At 36.6% G+C, this 26,627-nt stretch overlaps 1 protein-coding gene across 2 annotated transcripts in view; it reads left to right on the top strand.

Annotated features, from left to right (window-relative positions):
• Col4a3bp (collagen, type IV, alpha 3 (Goodpasture antigen) binding protein) overlaps positions 1-26,627 on the top strand; it is a gene marked incomplete in the record, with an annotated part of 127,382 nt that overhangs the window by 780 nt on the left and 99,975 nt on the right. For both annotated transcript variants that reach the window (XM_013514795.1, XM_013514796.1), the window contains 1 exon segment: positions 4,563-4,697. In XM_013514795.1, coding sequence (XP_013370249.1) covers positions 4,563-4,697 — 135 coding nt within the window.

Raw genomic sequence — 26,627 nt, forward strand, 5'->3', positions numbered from 1 at the left:
CCGCCGCGGGCCGGGAGGTGCGTTTTAGCCCGAGAGCCAGTTCGGGAGAAGCGCTGCGCACCGTGACTTGAGACCCAGGGCGCAGCTGTCCCGGGTGTAGGAATCTGGGTTGGGCTAAGGCGGTGTCTCTAGTAGTACGGAGCCAGGGGGCGGTTCAGATCTGACCTTCCTAGCTAGATGAGTGTGGAAGTGCCCATCGAATAGGTCTGGGGGCCTCTGCTGACGCGGCTGTGTAGACGAGCCCGTTGACTTGGCGTGAACCTGAAGTCTGGTGTGGTGGTGATCTTCGCTGTGGTGAGAGGTATCGCTGTGGAGCACCTCTGTACTTTCTCCGCACGCCTTACCCCGTTTCAGAAAAGAGCTATTTAATTGACACGTGATCCAGTGAGTAGAAAAAATATTACTAGTAATTTGGAACTTGTCAGAAGGGAGACCAACCTTTAGTCCAGGACGAAAAGCATTATTTAATAAAAAAATTTTTTTTGCAGGAAGGGGCTCAAAGTAAGGCAAAACTTCGTTTTTGTATGTTTTAAACTTTTAAAAATTTCAGCGAAGTAAATAATAGTCATTTACAGGACTGAAATTGAATGGTCTCTTGATAATGCTTTTTTTTTAAGTTTTTGCTCTGAGTAGACTCATAGCGTTTTTGACTTCCTTCTCCCTTCCTGTGAAACTTTTAGAAATGGCTGGAGCCAGCAGTTAACTTGGAGAGGAGGAGCTGAGGCTGGTCTCTGAACAAGCTGGTCATGAGATACCAGGTCATGTGCAACCACGGCTATTAAGAAATAACTTTCATCTTAGAGTCATTTGGACATCACTTGTGGAATTGTTTCATATTAGGCTTTTATAACATCCTTAAAGTCCTATGAGAGATGGTCTAGGAAAGGCATGAGTATGTCAAACGTAAGGCTTAAAAATGGTAACTTTTATCATTTTGCCATTACTGTCAAATCGTGTGTTGGTAGACTCTGCCCCAGAGTTTCTTTTTTTTTTTTTTTTTTTTTTTTTTTTTTTTTTTCTCCGGTACCGGGAACCCAACTCAAGACCTTGCGCTTGCCAGGCAGGCACTTTGCCGCTGAGCTAAATCCCCAGTCCTGCCCCAGAGTTTCTTTAGATTAAGTGTAGTTTACAATTTAAGACTCTGTATTTAACACACCGCGTGATAGATACACATTTTCAGATGGAAATGTTAGGAAGTGGGGTATTTGTTTTTAACTGTACCTGATACTGAAACAACAGTTACAACTCAGCATCTGTTCTTTTCCTTCTATGGAGTAATGTAAATAAGTCCCAATTCTAATTTCTTCTTCGCTAAAATGAAATGGATCTGGAGAGCATGAATTTATATTAAAAATGGCCCAGTCCAAAGTTTATTTCTTCCGTATAGAGCCTGATTATTATCTGAATACCTATGAAAGTTACCAAAAATACTGGGTAGGTGGTAATTTTAGGTGTTTATAACAAATACCAGGATGAAACATTGTTGGGAAAAGACTTAACGCCTTAGGACTTCCAAGCAGCTAAGCCTGGTAAAATAAAATTTATCCGAATCCCCCTGTCGTTTTCGGAGTTCCTCTCACCCCTTACCTCTCTGTGTACCTGCTGCCTAACATTCCGAGTCCCTGTCGATGCTGCCCTTTCCATAGAGCTTTTTCCTTGCCAGTTGTTGAAGATATCCTTCCCTTGACTTCCCATAGGGTTTTATTTTAAACTCTCTTCTGATTCTCATTCTAAATATGTCTTTTTTTTTCTTGAATTGCGCTTGTTTGACCGTAGGCTACAGGAATTTGGAATTCTTCTGTAGTGTCTAGAATATTGACCTGTCTGGATTGTTAAATGGGGAAGTGAGGGAATGAACATGAGCGCGAAGGCAAAAACCTGCATTTCAGGTGTCATAACAGTAGCTCATATTTACTGAGCAAGGAGTCCTGAAGCTTATGTAGTTTTTGGGTTCCTCTGTAATGAAATAATATAAAGCACAGGTACGTAATTGCTGGGGACCCTCTGGTCACTTGGGATAGGGTCTGTTCCAGCAAAAGATATTGACAGTTTCATTAGCTGCATATGCAAATACTGTGTGCTAGATACTAAATTTATTCTTGTTTAATCTTAAGGGTAGTAATGAGAAGCAAGGAAGAATAATAAATCTATGGAGAGTCTTAAATGCCAGTCTGACGCATTGGTAAAATAGACATTGGTACACAGTCCTTTTAAACTGAGGAGGTGGAGTACAATAAAATTAATATATAGGCATGTGTGTAGGCAAGTATACCTAATACGTAAATAAGTTTGTAGTTTATGAGGAAGCAGAAGATACTAAACATAAAGATATTAGGTCTTCTCGGGAATCAAGAAACTTAATAATTTCATTGAATAATTGAATATTTGGAAGATAAGGCAAATATAAGGGTTTATTTTTTTCCTCTTTATTAGCACATGTTTGGAGTAGGTAATGATTATGTTTCTCATGGGGAGTTGGGAACTGTACATAACAAATCTCAATTCTTTCCCTTTCCCCTTCCCTTCCATTTCTTTATCCCCTTTCTTTTTGAAAAAGATCTATCTCCCTGCTTCCTATTATCTTTTATTTTCTCTTTATAGTGTTTATACCTTGGGTTTCTCATATAGGAGAAATCATGTGATATTTAACCTTTTGTGTCTAATTTGTTTCACACATTATGGTCTCAAGGTATATTTGTTTCCTTACAAATTTATCCTTGTTTATGGCATAGTAGTACTCCATCATATATAAATACTACATATATTCATCTGTTGATGGACCTATGGGCTACTTCCAAGCTATTATGAATTATGCTACTATAAATATGAGTGTGCATGTATCACTGTCATATATCTTAAGGATTTAATATGAAGGAAAGATTAATAGAATTTGGTGATGAGCTATAAGGAGTGAGAAGGAACAGAGATTATCTTCTATGACTAAGCATTTTCATTATTTTATTTAGTCATTCAAACAGAAGCTGACGGAAATTAACTTGTCAAACCTCTCCTCACACAAGTAGTAAAGTAGTTGATTCTGTTTAATCTTGTATCTGCTATTCTGTTCGTATAATGCACTGTAACCCTAAATGAGGTTTGATTCTGCCTGACTGCAGAATTGTGTACAGCCAAGAGAATAGGAGCGTAGTGAGTTGTTTTGATGTACTGCTCATGTACTTGAAGTAAATATGTAAGTGGTGGTAAGTTGCAAGCAGTTAAAAAAAAAAAAAGGAAATAGTGATTAGGGAACCCTTAGAGAAGAATGAGTTAAATTGTTGGTAGAGGTGAGCTCCTAGGATTATAAAAATGGGACTTTCAAGATTTTAGAGTTGAACCCATCTCAAACATGCTGAATTAAGGAATAGGAAAAGAAAGATTTCTCCACAGGTAAAGAACCTGAGCCAGTTCATGATATTGAAACAATCAATTTTGAATTAGTCTTTGGAATTAGTAGATTTTTTTTTGGAGTTGTTTATATTTAAAATCCCAGAGCATAAGGAAAAACATGCAAAATTAAGTTTCCTCATAGACATTTCATTTTTTCCCTTTGCCGTTTTATTGATTGTGATTTCTTCTTCTTTTTTTTTTGGTCTTTTTGAGATAGGGTCTTGCTGTGCACTTCAGGCTGGACTTGAGCTCACTTTGTAACCCAAGCTTGTCTCGAACTCACAACGACCCTCCTGCCTCAGCCTCCCAAGTGCTGGGATTACAGGCGTGCGCCACTACGCCTGGCTTGATTGTGATTTCTGTGCATAAATACTTTAGCGGCACAGAAATCACTTTTAGGTACAGTATTAGAGAGTAACTAGTATTTTTTTGAAAACCGATTTTATATTTGTTTTATTACCCTAGAATTAGAAAATACATCCTCAGAAAAACTTGGAAAATGAACTGACCATTTTATATATGTAATATTGAGTTCTATAGGGGAAGAATTAAAGTTGATGTGGACTAACGATTTCACTTAGTATTTTTACTTTGAGGTAGTTATGACTGTCACAAATTTTCATATGAGGGTAACTTACAATAAAAGTACAATTTTAGCAGTGATTGGTCCCATATTTCTGTTGATAGAAGCCTTGGTGCAGTGCCCAGTATAAGAGAGAGACTATGTAAGTGGACTTGCTTTTCTGTTGAATATGTTTATTATAACAAGGACCAGAACAATCGAAATGCCAGAGGTGGTGAGGAGGGAGAATAAAAGCATGCAAAGAACAAAGCAGAACTTTTCATCAGAATCCTGCTTTGGTTTGATTTTTTTCCTGCAGCATGCCATGGGCGTACAGTATTTATATGTACTAAAGGCTAAAAACAAAAAAGTATTTTCTGAGGCAGGACAGTTAAACAGATTAGCAATAAAGTGCTGTATTTTATTTGTTGTCTATTTAAAATATTGTAAAAATTACTGAAAATCAAAAATCTCTGCTTTTCATGTTATCATTTTATTGTTTATGCTTATAACTAAGTTATAACTTCTCACGTCTTACGTTTTAAAAGCTTGGATTTCTGATTGTTATTTTTTATTTTCTTTTCTTCTCTGCCTTCCCCTTCCCACCCCACAGTGGACAAACTACATTCATGGGTGGCAGGATCGATGGGTAGTTTTGAAAAATAATACTCTGAGCTACTACAAATCTGAAGACGAGACAGAGTACGGCTGCAGGGGATCCATCTGTCTCAGCAAGGCTGTGATCACGGTGAGTTCCTGTTTCTCCTCATTCAGCAAGAGTCTGTGAGCATCACCTGTATGTCAGGAACTGGATATGTCAGTGAACAAAATGAGGATTCTTGCCCTTCTGGAGCATATACTGTAACACTTTTTCATCAAGTTATTTTGGAGTGCTTATTCCTACATGGTAGTATTTTGTATAGGTACTTAATGTTTCATGTCCAGTGAAATTGGTACAGTTACTTGGCAAGTTATTAAAAAAGTTAAATCAGGAAAATCATAGGAAGTTTACATCTTATTTATAAATTTTAACTTAAAATGTATAGTCATTCACAAAGTTTTTCGTATTAAGCAAATGCCATCTTTGGTGATGCTGAGAGTTGTTACTGTGTTAACTATATCCATTAGGTACGATTCATAGTTTCCTATTTTGATTCCCCTAAGTTGGATTAAGAGTTTAAAGGTACTATTGAAAACCTCTGATTATGGGCTCTTTCTGGCTTCTTTATGATGTTCTCTAATATTTTGTAGTTATATTACCTTTATCTAATGTAACACCTTTTAAAAGAATAACTAACTTTTTGTACTGCAGTCCATAAACTTAAATAATGTAGTTCAGCTATGTAAGGAGTATAAAAAGGGAACTGGCATAAACAGCTTTAGGAATAACAACTGACTTGTTCAACATGTAATTCAGTTACTGGGATCAGGAGTGTCTGATTATGGCTGAATGTAGTGGCTCTTACCTGTAATCCCAGCAGTCTGGGAGGCTGAGGCAGGAGGATTGTAAATTCACGCCCAGCGTGGACAGTTTAATGACTTGGCATGATCTTATCTCAAAATAAAAACATTTAAAAATGACTGGGGATGTTAATTATGAGTGGGCAGCATGCCATGGGCGTACAGTATTTATATGTACTAAAGGCTAAAAACAAAAAAGTATTTTCTGAGGCAGGACAGTTAAACAGATTATTCAAGGGAACTATTGTAGTTAAAAATCTAACATTGGGTAAAATAAAAATATAGGTTTTATTTACCCATTCAAAGGGAAATCATATTTTCTAATAGAATAAAATAAATAAAATAAATTTTCCTTATAGAAGTAAAAGATACATTTTGGATTTTTACTGTTTGAATCTCATTTATGTTACACATTTAAGGAAAATCTTACAGAATTTTTTCATCACTTTTTATACATTTCACATATTCAAAGTTTTTGTTTGTTTGTTTTTTGTCTTTTTGAGACAGGGTCTCACTGTGCAGTTCAGGCTGGCCCTGAACTCAGTTTGTAGCCCAGGCTAGCCTCGAACTTGCAGTGATCCTCCTGCCTCAGCCTGCCAAGGGCTGGGGTTACAGTGTGCACCAACATGCCTGGCCTCAAAGTTTGAAAACAGAAGCTTAGTGGAATATCAGGCTGGAAAAGCAGGAATTCTTTGGAAACGTTAAGCTACTAGTCTCCATTCTCGGGACAATTTTAAATAAATATTTCAGATTTAAAGCTCAGTATTTACTTCAGTGTGTGGTAGGTTATAGTGTGTTTTGAAATGTATCCAGTATAAGATTGGGGGAGTTTTTGTCTTTTGAATTAAATAAGATCATTATTCATGTTGGAACAGAGTAGTAGATGGAAATACAGTTATGATATTGAAGTGTCTTTCCATGGGTCTTCTCCACTTGCCTTATTCTGCATATGTCAGGTGCATATTAGTTGTAGTGTTTGACTCTTTAAAAATACGTTGATGCTTGATGTCAAAACAGGAGGGAAGTAAATATTACCTTTATTGTTTCTTCAGTGGTAGTATTCCTAGAGTTTAGGAATGCTAGTTCCTGTGATTGTAGATAAGTTATCCTGTCTTGAATTATGGGTTATAGTAATAGTTCATGTCTTATTTGAAGAAAAGTTTTAATAAACATTTTCATCGCATCTGCAGGTGGGGGCACAATGATACTTTATTGTAGATTTTTTGTGATAGCTGTATTTGTATACAGAACTTTCAGTTTGCTATCCAGTTAAAGGAATGGGTAGGAAACTAAAGCTAGTTGAATACTTTGGAAGGAAAGATGTGGAAAGGAAAGATGTCTTGCCTTGTAGTTTTGCCTGGCCCTGAACTTTCTATGTAGTCCAGGTTGGCCTCGAACTCACAGTGATCCTTCTGCCTCAGCCTCCCGAGTGCTGAGGTTAAACGCATGCACTACCATACCTGGCAAGCTGTGGAAGTGGCTAGAAGGACTATTCTTTTGTAGACAAGACACAAAGATGAATAAGGCAGCAGAGTCTGAGTGGTGGCTTTAGATGCAGTAAGGAAGTGATAGGAGAAACACAAGCATTTATATTTGTGAAATCTTTTTCTTTCAGCCTGTTCTTTGCTTTGTGTGTTCACAGACTGTATTGCATATTTCAAGGAAATTATAAAATATAAATCAGTGCAGTATTCTGTATCATTTTTTATTATTGTCTTTAAAATAAAAATTTTAAAATGCCTCAAAACAATAAATGAATGCAGTGAACTTTTCAGAATGAAATTTACAAATAGAATATGTACAAGTAATATTAATGTTTATCATATAGGTATTTTTTGCTATTTTATCCTTAAATGTGTGCTGTTAATCCATATCACTCCATCTGTGAAGACAAAGAATGTTAATGTTGAACTTCTTCCCATGGTACCCTTGATGCAATTGAAAGTATTCATATATGAAAAAAATCTGGGCTTAAAGAGTTACAATTTTATTGTGATCATTAGTAAATACTTGTTGGTAGGTCCAGTGTTTGAGCCCACATTTTCTGATAGAGCCTGTTTTATTGTTGGCCTAATTAACTCCTATTGTAGTTTAATACATCATTATTAATTTACAAAAATCATGTTGTTTATGTATGTGGTAAATTAGGTGAAGTAATTTCAGGGATAAAGTATTTCCTTGGAGAATTTATTTTCTAATGTGAAGGGATTGGAAATAAGTGGTCAGAAGAAAAACGGTACTCCTTCACTTTGTAAAAAGAAAAAACCAAAACAAAAAACTATAGAACATTTGTAGAAACAACGTTGAATTTCTGAATTACTACAGTTCAGTAGTTACAGTGGTACCAGGGTTCAGGAATTTAATTCCTTCCACAATCTGGTTGCAAACCAAATTGGATGCAAACTAAATCAGAAATTAAGCCATTAGCTTCATTGTTGACCTTACTGGGGAAATTGGATTCAGTTCTTACCCAGTTCAGTTAGTGACCAAAATCATGGAAAGAATTAAGTTTGTGAATTGAGGTACCAGTGTACTTTCTTTTGTTTGTTTTTCGCTTTTTGTTTGTTTATTTGTTTGTTTTGAGACAGTCTTACCTTGTAGTTTTGCCTGGCCTTGAACTTTCTATGTAGTCCAGGCTGGCCTTGAACTCACCAGCCTCCCAAGTGCTGAGGTTAAAGGCATGCACTGCCACACCTGGCAACCACTGTACTTTATTGGTTACTTTCCAGACCCAGCTATGAAATTTGCCATATAGTAGGTATTCACAGTGTGTTAGATGTAATTGTTTCAGTCATAAGCTGATGTTAATAGAGAATTTAAACTGTTCTTTATTTTTAAATAAAAATGCACATGATAAGGCTATGGTATAGCTCAGTGAATTCGTATCATTTCAGAGTTACAAAGAACATGTTTCTGTTATTTTTATTCCTGCACCCAAGGAAAAAAAAGGTAAATTTCTGGTCATTGTTCCTGAAAATTTCTGTAACTGTATAAGCATTTATTTGTTTATAGCTTTTGTGTTTATTTACACAAATAATATCACACTAACATATGTTCTACCCATGTTTTCTTTTAGTACTTCTTAGGCATTAAATGCTACATACTGTTGAATTCTATGGATGTCCTAGTTCTAACTCATTTACCCCTTCCCTGTTCTTAGACATTTAGGTCCTGTCTGATTTTATCTTATTACCAACAAAGTTGGAACAAACACATGTACTTTAAAATTTGTTTTTAGTTATTGTCAAATTCAAAACTACCTTTTTCACTCCCACCAATAAAGTATGTGCCTGTGTTTCTCTGTACCCTCAAATATTAAGGAAGTTGGATTTGAGCAGATATTAAAATATTTGTCAGACTGTTAGATACAAACATACCTTATTTAAATTAAATTTTTTTATTCATAAGGTTGAGGAACTTCATATAGGTATAGCCCATTTGTGTTTTTCGTCTTTTAATGTTTATCCTTTTACTTTGATTTGTAAAATGTGTTAATGAACCATTACTCATATTTGTTGCAAATATTTCCCTTTATCTTTGTATATTCAGTATTTTTTAAAAGAACTTTTAGAAATACAAGTTTTTTACATATCTTTTTTTGACCTTTCTTGTGACTTGGGCTAGGTTTATATAGGTGTTTTCCTCTCAAAGACTGTCTCTACGTTTAAATGTAGCTGTTTTTATCTAGAATTTATATTTGAATTTTTATTTCAGTTGAAGTTATTTTAAGGAATACTACATAGAGCTTTTCATTCTCTTCTGTTTAGTTTGGGTATGCCTTCTTCCTACATCATCTTTAAAATTACAACACTATTTCATTAACCATTGTGTTAAACTGCTAATGTATTTGAGAAGGTGAAAGAAATATTTGTTTGCATTTGCTGAAATTAGATGTTTTGTGAAGTAAATGTAGAGACCTTTGGCATAATGGAAATAGTATTATTGTTAGACTTGGTTTGCCTAGGTTTTGTAGTCCAGGTAACACGTTAGACATCTGACTTTTTATTCCCAATTATTTTGTAGAATGTTTTAATTATGAAATGAGAATTCCTATTATTCTTATCCTAGGTAGATTATTGGGAGATTTATTAATCAGTTTCATCTTTTAGTATTTCTAGAAGGAAACCTGAAAGGTAATGAAAACGTTTACTACTAGATAATAAAAATAAAGTCAGATAACTCCTAGATAAGTAGCAGTTGGAAGAAGGCAAGTTGAAAGATCTTGGCAAAATTAGAGGCCAATGGAGATGTAAAAGCAAGGGAAGGAAGTATTTAAATAGGAGAAAATCTTACAAATAAATTTTAAAAGTGCTACATAAAGTAGTTGTATCAAAAAAAACTATGTATGTGGGATTGTAAAGCAAGAAGTGTTGCTGTAGTAATGATTGGCAAAATGGATATCATCATTTGTACAAGAAACTAAGAAATCCAAGTGAGATAAATCCAAGAAGTAAGCCTTTTATCAAGTATATGATTTTGCTATATTGAACTGCATTTGTGAGATCTAAAGGACAGAGAGGAGGAAAATGTAAGAGTTGTTGTCAGACTATTTGATACTTCTCAGCTGAGCACTTACCAGTGAATTTTATTTTTATTTATTTATTTTCAGGGATGCGGTCTAATTATGTTGCCCAGGCTGACCTTGAACACCTGTGTTTAAGTGATCCTCTCATTTTTGCCTGCCCAGTAGCTGGGACTACTGGCTTCTGGCTCCTTGCAGTGAAATTTTAAGGAAATTAGACTCTTAACTCTACTAAGTTTTATGTTTTCCCCTTTTTAAAATTTTTTGAGATTATTGGTACATTTTAGAGATACATAATGATCACATTCATCATAGGGAATTTGTACTTATACCTAATATATCTTGATTCTCTTTTTTTTCCCCAGTACCCTCCCCGCTTCAACCCCTATTCCTCTTCTTACTTACAAAAGGTTTGTTTCCATTTTTTCCTTCTATTTTTTTCCCTTCCTTTCTCCTCCCCCCACCTTATTCTCCTTCTCATTTGAACATTTTCTTCCTATTTCCCAATGTCTGTTATACATTTTGATCCTTATTTATCCTTTTGGTTTCTCCAGAGACACACTGTGGTATTTAAAAGTGTGTATCCAATTTCAATTAAGACTATGGTTTCAAGGTGCATCCATTTACCTAGAAATGTCTTATTTATCCTTTATGACGAAGTAGTACTCCATTGTATAAAAAAACACATATTTATTCATTCACCTGTTGGTGGGCATTTGAGCTATTTCCAAGACTTAGCTATTATAAATTGTGTTGCTATAAACATGAGTATGTGTGTACATATATTGCTGTGGTATGGTGCTTTTAATTCTTTCAGGAAGATACCAAGAAGGGGAACAGCTGGTTTGAATGGAACCTTTAGTTTTTTGAGTAAATATTTTGTTTTGAGAAACCAGTTTCTGTTCCAGTGTTCACTTGGAAATATCTTTCATCTTTTGATAATTTGACTATAATTCAGATAATTAACTCAGATAGTATGTAGTAGAAATTTGTTTACTTATATATTTTGGTAGTATTGGGGATTGATCCCAAGGCTGTCCCAGTGCTTTTTTATTTTGAAATAGGGTCTTGGTAAGTCACTAAGTTACCCAGGTTAGGCTTGAACTTGTGATGCCCCTGCATCAGTCTCCCAACATGCTGGGATTATAGGAATGCACCATCACCCCTGTCATAGTAGGAAGTATTTTAAAGTATTCGGTGTCGTAGACAAGGCAAAACATAAAATTAAAAGCATACCTATAAAAAAGTGGAATGCAGAATGTTTTGTTTTGTTTTTTTTTTTTTTTTTGGTTTTTCTCCAGTACCGGGAACCGAACTCACGACCTTGCGCTTGCCAGGCAGGTGCTTTTCCGCTGAGCTAAATCCCCAGCCCCTGGAATGCAGAATGTTGAAATAACATACCAACAGTTACTTAATTACAAAGTGTGTCAGTGTGCTCAGGCTTCCATAACGAAATACCACACTCTAGGTGGCTTAAACAGGAATATTTACTGTCTCACGGTTTTGGATCCCAGAAGGGCTGATCAAGGTACAGATGAGGGTGCATTCCTTCTGCTAGCCTGAGGGAGAACCTGTTCTATGCACTCTCATTCTGGGGGTTGCTGACAGTTGTTGGTACTCCTCGACTGGTATACGTGTCATTCCAGTCTGCTGTCTTCATGTTCACCTGACATTCTCCCTGTGTTATGTCTGTGTCCAAATTTCCACCTTCTTTGAAGGATGCTAGTGATTTAGTTAGGGGTCCATTCTATTCCAGCATGAACTCATCCTAACAAATTATAACTGCCATGACCTCATTTCCAAATAAGGCCACGTTCTGAGGTGCTAATTGTTAGGATTGAGTATATGAATATGAGGGACACAGTTCAACTCCTGACATAATCTGTTAAAAGTGGAACCTGAGTCTTTAGACTCTCATCTGGTATTATTTTATCATATGCCCTGAGAAGTGAAAAATAGCACATATGATGCATTTTATTTCATGTAGGATGTGCAGGAACATGACTGTTAAATATTTATAAAGCAGCTCTATAATTTTGTGGTTTATTGTTAATGCTTTCTGTTGGATCTCTCTCTCTTTTTTTTTTGGTGTCTTTTTGAGGCAGGGTCTCCCTGTGCAGTTCAGGCTGGCCTTGAGCTCACTTTGTAGCCCAGGCTGGGCTTGAACTTGCAATGATCCTCCTGCCTCAGCCTCTCTAGTGCTGGGATTACAAGCGTGTACAACCACACCAGGCTAAATTTTTTTTTTTATTCTTTGGTACTGAGTATTGAACTAGGAACCCTGTGCTTGCCAGGCAGATGCTGTGCTACTGAGCTATATCCTCAGCCCTTCTTGAGATTTTTTAAGTTTCACATATACATCAGTTTTCAGATTTATCACTTTATATTAATTTACAAAGTACTTGAAATATCATGTAATTGTCTCCCAAGTCAAACTGAGTTCTGCTCTTGGCTTTGCTTCTTATGACCAAAAAGTACCTTTGGGCAGATCACTAAATTTCTTTAGCTTTGCTTTTTTTTTGAGACAGGGTTTCACTATGCAGTTCAGGCTGGCCTTGAACTCACTTTTTAGCCTAGGCTGAACTCGAATTCCCAGCAATCCTCTTGCCTCAGCCTCCTGAGTGCCGGGATTACAGGTGTGCGCCACCACGCCCACCCTCTTTAGCTTTTTAAACAGATTAAAATGGGAAATAAAATCCAAGTATGGAATGATTGAATGATTAAAAGAAATAACATTAAAGTGGCTTGTACCATTCATGGCACATAATAGACTCTTATATTTCTTTATATTATAAAGCATTTGCACTGGAGAGAAAACCTGAATTCCCCCCAAAAAAGAAAGAAAAAGAAATAGTAAGAGAATCTGGCTTTGTCACAGACGAGACAAGGATACAGTTGACCAGTTAGAGCCAGGATATGTGTAATACGCTGTTTGAACAGATTCTCATGTATTTCCTATAAGATTTCCTTCTACCAACTAATTTTGTTTCACAGCTTGACTTTCTGTGCTTTCTACATACTTTTTTTTTTTTTGAGACAGGGTCTCACTATGCAGTTCAGACTGGCCTTGAGCTCACTTTTTAGCTCAGACTGGCCTCGAACTCCCAGTGATCTTCCTGCCTCAGCCTCCCAAGTGCAGGGATTACAGGTGTACGCTACCACATCCGGCTGGTCTATATATTCTTGACAGACTTTTTTTTCTTCTTCTGTTTGTTTTGTTGTTCTACTTGATTTTTTGTTTTTGTACTACAACTTACTGGTTTTTAAAAGTATGTAGTATATTGTATATACAGTAAAATTTAACCTTTCTAAAGTGTCTAGTTTTTGTAAACACATCATCATGTAATCATTACATTACAATACAGAATATTTCTATCACTCCAGAATGTTCTCTCCTGTCAAGTTGATGTCAGTACCTCCTTGCTGGCGTTTGGATGTTGAATTTCTCCCCCGGCCCATGTGTTAAAGGCTAGATCCAGGGTGGTACTTTGGGAGGTGGTGGAACCTTTAGGAAGTGGGGATGAGTGAGAGATCTTTAGTCCTTGAGGGTATGCTCTCAAGGGGCTTGTGGGACCCGGTCTGGCTCTTTTCTGTCTGCTTCTTTGCTTCCTGGCTCGTGAGATCAGCAGTTTGCTCTGCCATGTGCTTCTGCCATGATGTAATGTTCTCATGAGATGTCCAGAACAGTGGGACCACTTGATCTTGGGCAGGAACCCACAGAACCATGAGCCCCCACAACAAAAAAAAAACCTTTTCTCTTTATTGCCCCACATATTTCATTACATCAATGGGAAGCTAATATGTTCCTCTGTCCCCAACTCTGGTAGCCCCTGTTCTAAAATGTCATATAAGTGGAATTGTACAGTATGTAGCTCTTTGTGTCTAGCTTTTCACTTAGTATAATGCTTTTTTTTCCCTTACTGAGACAGAGTCTCGCTGTGCAGTGCAGGCTGGCCTCGAATTCCACAATGATCTTCATGCCTCAGCCTCCTGAGTGCTGGGATCACAGGCATGTGCCACTATGCCTGGCTAGTATAATGCTTTAGAGAGTCAGTCATGGTCCTTCCTGTTTCCTTGACTTGTTCCTTTTTATTGCTGAATACTGTTTCACTGTCTGAATATACCACTGTTTATCTACTCACTGTTTGGTGCACATATGTTTGTTTAGTTGGGGGTTACCATAAATAAGGCTGTTGTATTACTTAGGTTTCTCTAGAGGAACAGATTCAATGTGAAACACATGTATGATTATACAAGGGACTTATTAGGTAAGCTTGCAGGATCAGAATTAGAAGGTGAGACAGTGTCTGCCTTAAGGATCAAACAGAAGTCCAAAATTGCTGTCTTTGCTGTGGAAATTCAGAGAATCCAGTAGCAATCAAAGGTTGAAGGCAGAGGTTTGTTGCGAATTTGAGAACAGCCTGGGCTACAAAGTGAGCTCAAGGCCAGCCTAAACTGCATAGTGAGACCCTGTTTCAAAAAGACCAAAAAAAAAAAAAAAGAAAAAAGCAAAAAGATTGAAGGCTAGAAGGTTACTGCAGAATGGCCCGTGTGAGTCCGTGTCAGACGTGAAAAAGCCTGTGCTAAAAGCTTGACGGAACTGGAGACTGACACCCAAAGGCAGTGCCAAAGATGAGCTTCTCCGAGAAAAGCGAAACACTTCCTGCCTTTTAGTTCTCTCCAGTGTCATCTGCATCTGGGGGGGGGTCTTCCCAGTCTCAGTCATCCACAGAAGCACCCAGAATATACTGATCTGCTAGGTGGTTCTTACTCAAGTCAACATACCGAAGTTAATGATCACAGCTACTATAAAGAGTAATGCACAAGTTTGTTTAAACATGTTTTTATTTCTTTTGGACAGATACCTAGGAGTGAAACTGCTAGGTTGTATGGGAAGTGTATATAAGATCGTCAGAATTCTAGAGTGGTAGTAACATTACATTCCTACCAACAATGTATGAGAATTCCAGTTCACAGCAGTTTTGTCAGGACTTGGTGTTACCAGGATTTGGGGGGTTTTTTTTGCCATTCTGGTGGGTATATATTCAGTTTGTGGTTTCAGTTCATATATTACTGAGAGTAATAATGTTAAACATCTTTTCATCAACTTGTTATTTATATCTCTTGTTTGTTCAGTTTTTTGTCTTTTTTCCTCCTGCCCTTCCTCCTCCCAGCATATCTTGTACCCGTCATTCATATGTATATGTGTGTGTGTGTGTGTGTGTGTGTGTGTGTGTGTGTATTTGTAGTACATGAGGATCACATTCTTTATAGGGACTTGGTAGATTTACACAGCACTTCACAGCACCTGCCTTCAATTTCATTGCCCTCTGCGCCCTTCCTCCTCCTTCCAGCTCTTGGTTTCCCTCCCATTTGCCAAAGATCCAGCTCACCATTTTCCATTGTCTTTTATTTTGCACTTTATGTACAGTATTGGGATTCTCAATAAGAAAAACCATGTGATATTTAAGCATGTGTGTCTGATTTACTTAACATTATGGCCTTATTTGTCAATGCTGAATTATAAGAGTTCTTTTTATATCCTAGATACCATAGGTTTATGAATATTTTGCAAATATTTTCTTACAAGCTTAAAAACTGACTTTTGTCTCTATCACCAAAAAAAAAAAAAAAATCACATTTGTATTTTTATTATATTTCCTGATTTTTGCTCTCAATTCTAAGGAACCTTTGAAAATACTTGTTTCAGAGTATAATGTATTCAAGTACCAGAGCTGCTATTCAATTTATTCTAGGTCGTATGTATATATACAGGCAACACCTATCAGTGTTTTTTAAATTTTCATTTTTTAGTTCAGGTCTGCATGGCCTTCTGTTAATTAAAGTGACAAAGTTTTAGATGTAAAATGATCTGCTGACAACTGTGAATTCACCAGAGAATATGACATTACATTGAGCTTCTTCCTTTGGAGTGAGAGCTGTGTAGGAGTGACCTTTGTCATTTTTGCATTGAAAGAAAAATCCATAGCTTATTTTAAAAATATCACACTTGTAGAGATTTGACACTTAAAGAAAAAAGATCACTTACGAATTGGTTATAATGAACCAAGAGCCCATGAAGTTATGTATGGCCAGGTGAGACTCATCCAGAGCTTAAGGGAGTTTCTGAGGTGATAGTGTCTTACAGGTAAGAAATATGGTTTAGGGGCTGGGGATTTAGCTCAGCGGCAAAAGCGCCTGCCTGGCAAGCGCAAGGTCGTGAGTTCGGTTCCCGGTACCGGAGAAAAACCAAAAAAAAAAAAAGAAATATGGTTTATTAGTGATTCTTAAAAACGTACATATAAACCCAGTCTCATTAAGTGAGGTTGTTTACTGTTGTGAAAGATTTCAGGTGCTTTCATTTCGCTTTTAAGAAATTCGGAAATTCGTTTTTCAGAATACTGTGGTTTTTATTAAAGATCTTTCATGTCCTTTGTTAGGTTAATTCTTAAGCACTGTATTTAATTTTTCTTGAGGCTATTATGAATGGTATTGTTTTACTGATTTCTTTGTCATTGAGTTCATTATTGGTGTACAGGGACACTATTGATTTTCATGTGTTGAATTTTTGTCTTGCTACATTGCAGAACTTGGTTATTCTGGGAGTCATTTAGTGGAATTTTTGGGGTATTCTGTATAAAGGATGATGTCATCTGCTAATAATAATAGTTTTATTTCTTCCTTTCCTATATGCATTCCTTTGATTTCTTTCTCTTGCCTGATTGCTCTGGGTAATATTTTGAGTACTGTATTGAACAGGAGTAGTGATAGTGGACATCTGTGTCTTGTGCCTGATTTTATTTTTCTGTTTTTGAGACAAGGTTTCCTGTGTAGTTCAGGATGGCCTTGAACTCACTGTGTAGCCTAAAATGGCCTCTCATTTGCAGCAATCCTCCTACCTCAGCCACCACAGTGCTGGGATTACAGGCAAGTGCCTGATTTTAGAGGGAATGCTTCCAACATTTTCCCCTATTTAATATGATGTTGGCAGTGAATTTGTCATAAGTGACTTTAATCAGATTGAAATAAGGTCCTTCTTATGTTGGAGATCGTGAATGGATGTTGGAGATAGAAGAAGATAGCATCAAAAAATGGAAACATGTCCCCTGTTCCTGGATAGGCAGAACCAATATTGCCAAAATAACTGTACTGCCAAAACTGACATCTAGATTTAGTGTAATCCCAGTCAAAATACCAACACATTCCTCACAGAACTAAGGGGGGAAAATTCTTAATTTTATATGGAACCACAAAGCAAGAAAGAGGCACCACAACCCAGGATTTCAAGTTATATTACAAAGCTATGGTGATAAAATGCAGTATGATACTGGAACCAAAAAAAAAAAAAATCAGTGGAACAGAGTAGAGGATGCAGAAACAACTGTGGCATATTCAGCCACCTGGTCTTTGACAAAGAATCAAGAAACATAAGGATACCCTCTTTAACACATGGTAGTGGGAAAACTAGTTATACACATGCAGGAGACTGAATATAGACCCATATCTGTCATCATGTACTAAAATAAAATCATAATGGATGAAAGACCTGGATGTTAAAATAGAAGTACTTAATTTGTTGGAAGTATTATAGGTAAAAGTTGGGACATAGGCATAGATGAGGACTTTCTAAACAGAACTCCCACTGTGTAAGAAATAATGCTGTATCAAGAATGAACAGTTGGGTCTATATCAAATTTAAAAGCTTCTGCAGAGAAAAGGAAATGACAGAGTGGAGATAAACTACGTAATGGGAAAAAATTTTGCCAGATATATAAAGAACTCAAAAAATTAGATCCCCCAAAGTAAAAGACACAATTTTTAAAAATGGACAATTGAAATGAATAGACATTGCTCTGAAAAAGAAGTACAAATGGCTAGTAAATACATGAAAAAATGTTCAACATCTCTGGTCATAAGAGAAATGCACAGTAAAACAACACACTGAGATTACATTTTACTCCATTAAGAATGGCTGTCATCAAGAAATCAAATAGTAACAAATGCTAGCGGAGCCATGGGGAAAAGGAATTCTGCATTGTTACAGAAAACTGTTTCTGTAAACTCTTGATATTTAAAGGACACAAAATCCTTGTATCACTTTATAGTTTAAAAAAAATGCTCTTGTTGGCTTTGTAAAAGTCTGTTACTTATCTGATTCTTTTGCTTTTATAATTTTTCTTTTTTTACCAGAAGGCTTTAAGATTTTCATCTTTGAAACCTAACAGTTTTACTATTATATGTATCAGAGTTTATTGTCTTCAATGTGTTAGTAGCTTTCTATCACTATTACAGAATACCTGAGACAATCAATTGAAAGGAGGAAAGGTATAGTCAATTCTTGTAAGGAATAAAAGTACATGCATCTTTACCAGGATAAAGTCTGTAATTTTTGTGGTATACTTTTTCTTAACCTTTTTTTTTTAATTACTGAATGTTTGCAGTACAAAGTGATTACATTCACATTGGGGAGGGGGTTAGTACATGTACCTAACACACCTTCTTTTTCCTTCCAAGTCCCCTCCTCTCCCTCCCTGCTCCCTCCCCATCTCAATCCCTTTCACATTTGGAAAAGATCTCCTATTTTCTATTATTTATATTTTATTTTGCTCTTTAAATTATTTATACCATGGATTTTTCCCATATGAGAAGTCATGCAATATTTAATCATGTGTGATCATTTCACTCAACATTATGGTCTCAAGTGCATCTATATTCCTACAAATAACTCATATTTATCCTTTATGGTGTAGTACTTTATTGCATATAAATACCACGTTTCCTTTATCCATTCATCTCTCAGTGGATATATAGGCAGCTTCCAAGATTCAGTATTGTGAATTGTTGCTGCTATAAACATGGGCATATATCACTGTAACATGATATCTTTAAGTCTTTGAAGAAGATATCTAAAAGGAAAGTAGTTTTAGTTCCTTGAGGTTTCTCCACACTGATTTCTATGGTGGTTGTACTTCAAGTTTGCATTCTCACCAACAATGGATGGGTGAGAAAGATTTATATTAGTATTAATTGGCTTACTAAAACTCATTTCTTCATTTTTCATAATTGAAAATGTACTTAGATGTACGAGTTTGCTTTTTAATTAGCAGAGATAGATGAACTCTCTTTTTAAAAAACTTGAAAAATGAAATTTAATATTTTCTTTAATTGTCAGTGCAGGCAGAAATCATGCCAATTGTTAGTACCTGTGACTTTTTCACTAAGCATAATTACATACAGTACATACTCACATGGCATTACATGCGTTACGTACATCTCAAAGTGTTATTGGCCACTAGATAGTTTTAGTGGATTGACAACTGTTGGTCAACGTGTAATACCCAGCTGAACTGACTCAGCGTGGTGCTGGGTATGGAGAGACCCACCTGAGGATTGTTGCCAGCAGCATGAGAAGCAGAACGGGAGTTTAGAGGCTGTTGGGAGCAGTTGGGTGCTGTGAGAAGCTGTAGGGAGCTGTTGGTTCTCTTGGAGGAGCTTGTCATGCTGGCTTTCCTGATGAACTTGGCTGCTCTCATTGTCCGAGGAGCTCGGAACTTTGTTGACACTGAGAATAGCTTTGGTTCACTTTGGCTGAGCTCTGGTCCTCACTTTGAGCATCGCTTCCTGGCTCTGGAGGGGAAGATGGTGCACTGCTCAGTCTCCTGGAAAAGCTTGTCGCGTTGGCTTTCCTTATGGGAACTCGGCTTTTCTCATCATCGGAGGAGCTCAGGACCTCACTGTTGCTGAGGATGGCTGTGGTACTTTTTGGGGGAGCTCTGGTTCTTATTTTGCATGTGGTTTCCTGGCTCCAGTGTAGATCCTTCAGCCTGTTAGCACACATCCTTCATCCTGCTGGCACAGACTTTCTAGCTTCCACCACTGACCTTGGGGCCTTCCCGGCGCAAATCTGTGAAACAGGCCTGCATGAGACGTTGTCATAAGCTCTGGGCCTCCAGTTGGATTCAGGAGAGGCATTGTTATTGGCTTTACGTCTTCAGTTGGACTCATGCAGGACATTGTCACAGGATCCAGGCCCTCACCTGGATTCTTTGGTCTTTAGTGTGTGGACAGATTTCCTGCACTCTCTTTGTATATGATTCTTTAGGTGACTATTATAAACAGTCTTATAAGTGTCCTGTATTATATTGTTTCTCCTTGCAAAACCCCAAACCACCACAATAGTAATGTGTTAATTTAAATTTGTATTGAGTTCTCTATAGTTGATTGTCTTTATAGTCATATGTTTTCTTTTATTTATTTTTTTGTTGGTACTGGAAATCGAACTCACAACCTTGCACCTGCTAGGCAGGTGCTGTGCCACAGAGCTGTATTCCCAGCCCTCTTTTATACTTTTCAAAGCATTGTTCTGAGAAAGTCTGAAGATTTCATCAGATTTACACTGGGGTATAGGAACCCTTATAGTGCAGAGGACTACAGAGAACATTTTCTTTTTTTACACAGAACATTTTCATAGCACTACACTTATGGGTTTTTTTTTTTTGAATGTATTGTTAATGCCTTTAAATAATTTAAGATGAAAAAATTACCGGAATTTCCAAAGTGTAGTGACGTCAGGCCCAGTCATGAAAAGAAAGGATGCGCTATGTACAGTTAATAATAACTAAATTTTAGAAGGCTGTACAGATAGATGAATGTATTAAGATAGATGAATGGATTAAGAAAAAATTACCTGAATTTCCAAAGTGTAGTGATGTCAGGCCCAGTCAAGAAAAGAAAGGATGTGCTATATATAGTTAATAACAGCTGAATTTCAGAAGCTTGCACAGATAGATAAGTGGATTAAGAAAATGTGGGGGTATGTGTGTACAGTGGAGTACTACGCTGCCATAAAGAAGGAAAAACTTGAACCATGTATAGGAAAACAGATGCACCTCAAGACCATAATTTTAAGTTAAGTAAATCAGGTATACAAGTGTAAATACTGCATGGTTTATTTTGTTTGCGAAACCCAATACAAAGTAGAGAGATAAAACTTTCTTGTGTGGGAAAGAGATCAAGAGTTGGAGTCAGGGGAGTATAAGGGGATGAGAAAAGAGTTAAGATATGTTACGTATATGTACCACTCCACAAGAAATGTAATTATATACGGCAAACATGTACTAAAATGATGAAAATTGGAAAAAAAAATGCTTCCTATCTGTTGTAACTTGTTATTTTCATTTTTTCAAATCAAACTTGCAATAATTATGTGTTTTAAATTAAGTTTATTTTGTTACATTTTAGGTATACGTAATGATCACATTCATCATAGGGAATTTGTACCTATATGTGATCTCTCTTGATATTTTCCCCTTCTCCTACTCTCCCTTCGACCCTCTTCCCCCACTGTGTTACAAAAGCTAGTTTCCATTTTTTCCTTCTTTTGTTTTATTTTCTTTTCCCTTCCTTCCTTTCCCCTTCTCCCCCTCCCTAGTGCCTCTTCCCATTTGAACATTTGCTTCCTGTAACAATGTCTGTTATACATTTTGGTCCTTATTTACACTTTTGGTTTCTCACACCAGAGAAACAATGTGATAATAGTTATGTTTTTTATCTATGATAAAACATGACTCTGTATGGACTATGATCACAAAATATGGTAAATGTTTAAATTTCTAAAAAAATCATTACAGTAAAAAATAAAAAGAGTGTGCTATATACCTGTCTTCCCACTTTCAGACTCTCCTGTGTCTTAAAGCTCACCTCTCACCAGGCTTATTCTCACCTCCAGTCATGCTGTAGTTCTTTCAGTCTCTTGAATGCTCTTTCCTGTAATAGATGTTTTTCTTACTGTGAAGAATGTTCTTAGTTTTCTTCTTTAGTCTTTTATTCTATGTCATCCTTCCTCTCTTGGCTCATGTACTACTTCCTTGGAACCCTTTCCTGACCTATAGGATTTCATTACATCTATTTGTTTTATAATTTTGTACACCTTTGTAGTGTATATTATATAGAATTCAGTACATATATATAATGTTTACAAGTCAAGTCAGAGTAACAAACATTTTCATCACTTTACATATTATGTTAGGAAATTCATACCCTTGTAATAATTTTGAAATGCATCATAGAAGTAATTACTGTGCTATAGAAAAAGTAGAGCTAATTCTTCTTTGTGCTTTGGTGCACCTTATTTACCTTCTTTCTGTCCTTTGTCTTCCCTGCGTTTCTCAGTCTCTGGTGACAGTTTTGCATTTTGGGTCTTCTAGAGAACATGGTTACATCTTTTATGACAGGCTTTTTCAACAGCTTGCCATTCTTAAGTACAGCTTGTTACAGTTGCAGGTTTACATTCATTTGTGAGTATTTGGTAAATAAATGTAAGCTCTGCAGAGTTAAGGACTGTGACTGTTCATTCTCCACGTTGTGTCCTAAGCGTCTTGAATGCTGCTTGATAAATCGTATATGCTTATAAATATTTGGTTAGTTGGTTAGTTGCATGGATTGATAGATGAATGAATTATAGCTGTTCAACAGAAACATAATGTAAGTTACAAATACAAGCCACCTACGTAATTAAAATTTTTCTAGTAGCCACTTTTTTTTTTTTTTTTTTTTTTTTTTTTTTTTTGTCTTTTTGGAACAAGGGGCTTGCTATGCAGTTCTGGCTGGCCTTGAGCTCACTTTGTAGCCCAGGCTGGTCTCAGACTGGCAACAATCTCCCTGCCTCAGCCTTCTTGGTGCTGGGATTACAGGCGTGTACCACCACGCCTGGCCTTTTTTTTTTTTTGTCACTAGTAGCCACATTTTTAAAAGGTGGAAAATATTTCCTTTAACTCAGTATACCCAAAATATTCTAATAAATGGTCATAAGAATTATTACTGAGCCATTTCATATTCTTTTGTACCAAGACTTAAAATTTTAGTTTTTAAATTGGGCACGGTGGTACATGCTTTTAATTCCCACATGTGGGAGGGTAAGGCTAGAGGACTGCAAGTTTGAGCCCAATCTGGACAATTTAGCAATTTAGGGAGACCCTGTGTCAAAATATACAAGGGCTGGGACTGTAGCTCAGTGTGAAAGTCCTGTATTTGATCCCCTGTAAAACATACACACAATTTCAGTTTTTATTTTATACTTGTATCTCACTTCAGATTAGTCCCATTTCTACTGTGCAGTAGCTATATGTGGCTAATGACTACTGAGCTGGACAGCTCCAGTTGATATGTGGAAGCATACTGAAAGAGAACATAAGCTGTGACTGTCCAGCCATTCTTTGAGAGTGAAAATTAAGTTTTGTTAATTCAGAGTTGAGATAAAAGTAGAAATCAAACTAATAAGAGGGTGTGTCAAAACACTATGTTAAAGAATTTGAAATGAATGATGAATGCTTATAATTTCCCTTTCTGTGTATTTTCCTGAAAGATTTATATTTAAGGCTTACAAACAGAAAGGCAAACAGATTTTTCGGGAAGATCCTTCACATTTGGAGACTATAGTCACTCAGCCTGAACTTGCTAAAACGTTTTTGTTAGTAACAATTCAAGTTAGTAACAATTCAAGTTAGTAACCATTACGAGTTGCATCCTTTTCTGTATGTAAAAATGTAGGGGGAACATTGTTGAAGAGGGTGAAATGGGGAGCTTTGAATAGGAATCTGAAGGAGGAAGAGGAACGTGTCACACCATTGAGGGAAAGTAAGAGTAGCAGTTGTAGAGGCCCTCCAGGTCTCCTTGGAGTGGGCAGGTGTGGCTGGAATGGAGTAATAGGGTAGAAGACAATTCAGAAAGGTGTTGATGGGACCACATTGTGTAGAGCCTTGAAGGTTGTTATAAGATCTTTGACTTCCTGCTGAGTAAGATGGAAAATTATTGTAGCCTAGAGCAGAGGAATGATTTGATCCTTGTAATTGGATAACTTTGCTGTGTTCAGCGTAGTTTAGAAGTGGCAGGGATGGAAGCAGGGAATTGAAATCAAGTAGCCTTTAAAAGCTCTTGCAAATAAGCCAGATAAGAGATAAAATAGTGGCTTGAAGGGAGTGGTGGGAGAGGGGAAGGGGGAATAAAAACAGTCAAGATAAGTACATGCACGTACTCCCTAAGGTGAATGTAAACATCATAGTACTAGTACTAATAAAAAAAGAGAGAAAGTGGTGGCCTGAACCAGAGTTGGAAAATAGTGCGAGTCTGGATTTATTTTTAAGGGAGAGCTGAGAAAATTTGCTGACTTACTGATGAATTCTTTATGGAGTGTGAGGGAAATGAGGAGTGAGATCATTCAAGTCTAAGCAGCAGGTAGTTACCATGTACAGAGATGTGGAAGCCTGCAGGAGAAGTTTGGGGAGTCAAATCAAAGATTAGTTTTGGATTGTTTTGAGACACCTTCCACCTTCAAGACAAGGTCAGAGAGACAGCAACAGATGTGTGTATATTACTGTTACATGTGGATGTGAATGTATTGCATGTTGTGTATCTAAATTTGTCTTGTGATCCTTGCATCATTGACTGTTTTTTCATGATTCTGTTTTTTTTCCTCCCTAAAGTGTCTAACCTTTGGTTTTAATATTGGAAATTTTCCTCAACTGTCTGAGATTTGGTTCTCTATATGAGTGGGATATAAATAAAGTTTAAGCAGCTGGCTTTTAGAGAGTATGGTTGTGAGGGAAGAAAGAATTGACTAATTATATATCATTTTTGATTTTTTACTTTTTATTTTGAAATAATTGCACATAGAAAAAGTAAAATAATGTAGATAATGTCTGTAATTCCCTGGCTCACCAGTATTTAACATTACATTTCTTTGATCATTCACTTCCTCCTTTACACATACACAAACACATTCTCCCTCTCCCTATCCTTATCTCCTGTTCCCCTCTCTCTCTTCCTTTCTTCCCTGGGTCATTTTGGTATAGGACCTCCAAAGGATATAATGGAAATAGTATAACTTCCAGCTTTCTAGATGTCAAATATGCCAAGTTCATGTTCCCCAAAATCAAAGAATGAATTCTAAGGGACAACAGAGGTTAAGAGTAGGAAAACTGTATTGGTAGAGACAGCTCCTGAGAGACAGGAGGGGGCCTGAGTGGGTTGCCAACCAGCCGACTTCTCAAAGGAAGTTTTATAAAGCAAAATCATGAGGAGGGTACAGCACCGGATAAAACTGTGACCAACCAATAAGATTACAAGTATAGCTGCTTAAGTAATAATCTAATGTGGAAGCAAGTCATGCAGCAAGTGTACATGGAAAGAACAAGGACCTTTTTTGGGAAGAGATGATTCAGGAGGTCCTGTTCACCAACCTAGGTGACTGATGCCTGTTTAGAATATTGATTACAATATATTTTTTATCCTTCATATTGTTTATTCCTTGGGTAGGTATATACACCTAGTCATTCCTTCCGTCTTTGTCTTGAGGCCTCTCCAGTGAATCTACCTCCAGCCGCATTATTTTTTGCACTGACTCCTTTGAGGGCCTAACTATGTCTGGCTGCCTATAATATTCCTGCCTAGTTTAGCTGTTTACAATAATTTGAGAGTAGGTTGTATTTATCATATATCTTTTTCTCTTTTATACCTCAGTATATAACTTCCAAGGGCAAGGTTATTGCCTTAAAAAATCATATAGTAACTGCCAAATTCAGAAATTTTTATATAATACCTTTTTCTAATCTGCAGTCTATATTTTTTATATTGGTTGTTTAAAGCATACTTTTCGCCTTCAGTGCAGAATACAGTCCTGAGTATATATTGCATTTACTCATTAACATTTCTTTAATTTCTTATAATCAGGAGCAATTCCTTAGCTGCTTTTGTCTAGTATGACATTGATTTTTTTTTTAAACACAAGCCAGTTATTTATTTAATATTCTTCATTTGGGCTTATTTGATTTTTTAAAAATTTATAAATTCAGGTTGTTCATCCTTGACAATACTACTAAAGTGATAGAGTGTATTTTCAGGATATTCTATCAAAGATGTAAACAATATCTGCCTCTAATTTGTGACTTTAATTTCAGTCATCCAGTCAAAAGCCCAAGGGACCTTTCAGATTTCCTCTTGTATAGTAGTGTCTCCTTAAAACTAGAATGTAAGCTCTGTGAGAAGATACTTTAAGAACAGTAAAAATTCTATTCCTTATTAGACTTTTCTGTTTTTGATTCATTTATGATGTCAGTTCCACCCAGGCTTTTCTAGAATGGTTGTAATATGGTTACTTTCTGACGCTACAAGCTCTTTCCACTATTATCAGCCATCATTCTATTTTTTAAGAAGTCCTCTTTTGTCCCATTTGAAAAGATAGTGCATTTACCTATTTTTGCATTTTTCAATATGTTATAATCCATTACTCTTATTTGTATACAGTGGTACCTCAGTTCACACACTTAATTTGTTCCATGATTTTGGAAAAGATAGCATGTTTGTGTGGGAAAGATGGCCATAGTTGTGTTTGTCACTTGATGTAGAGTTTGCAAACAAAAACAAAATTTTGCCAAATGCTTTTGTTTACGAACCAAATTGCTCATGAGCAAATGCATTCATGAACAGAGGCACTACTATATTTTGATGATCAAATTGTGCCAGATTTGACTGTAAGGAACACTTCAGGCTGGTTCCTTAGTGCCATGAACATGCCCTCTGACTGCTTTTTTCCCAGGGTGTTGGGGTGAACCTAGGGCCTTCACAGTCAGAAATATCCCAGCCTTTTGAAATTTTTTTATTTTGAGACAAGTTCTTCCTAAGTTGATAAGTTCCCTCACC

Source organism: Chinchilla lanigera, unplaced genomic scaffold (assembly GCF_000276665.1).
Source record: "Chinchilla lanigera isolate Chin_1 unplaced genomic scaffold, ChiLan1.0 scaffold00024, whole genome shotgun sequence".
In the NCBI taxonomy this organism is placed as follows: Eukaryota; Metazoa; Chordata; class Mammalia; order Rodentia; family Chinchillidae; genus Chinchilla; species Chinchilla lanigera.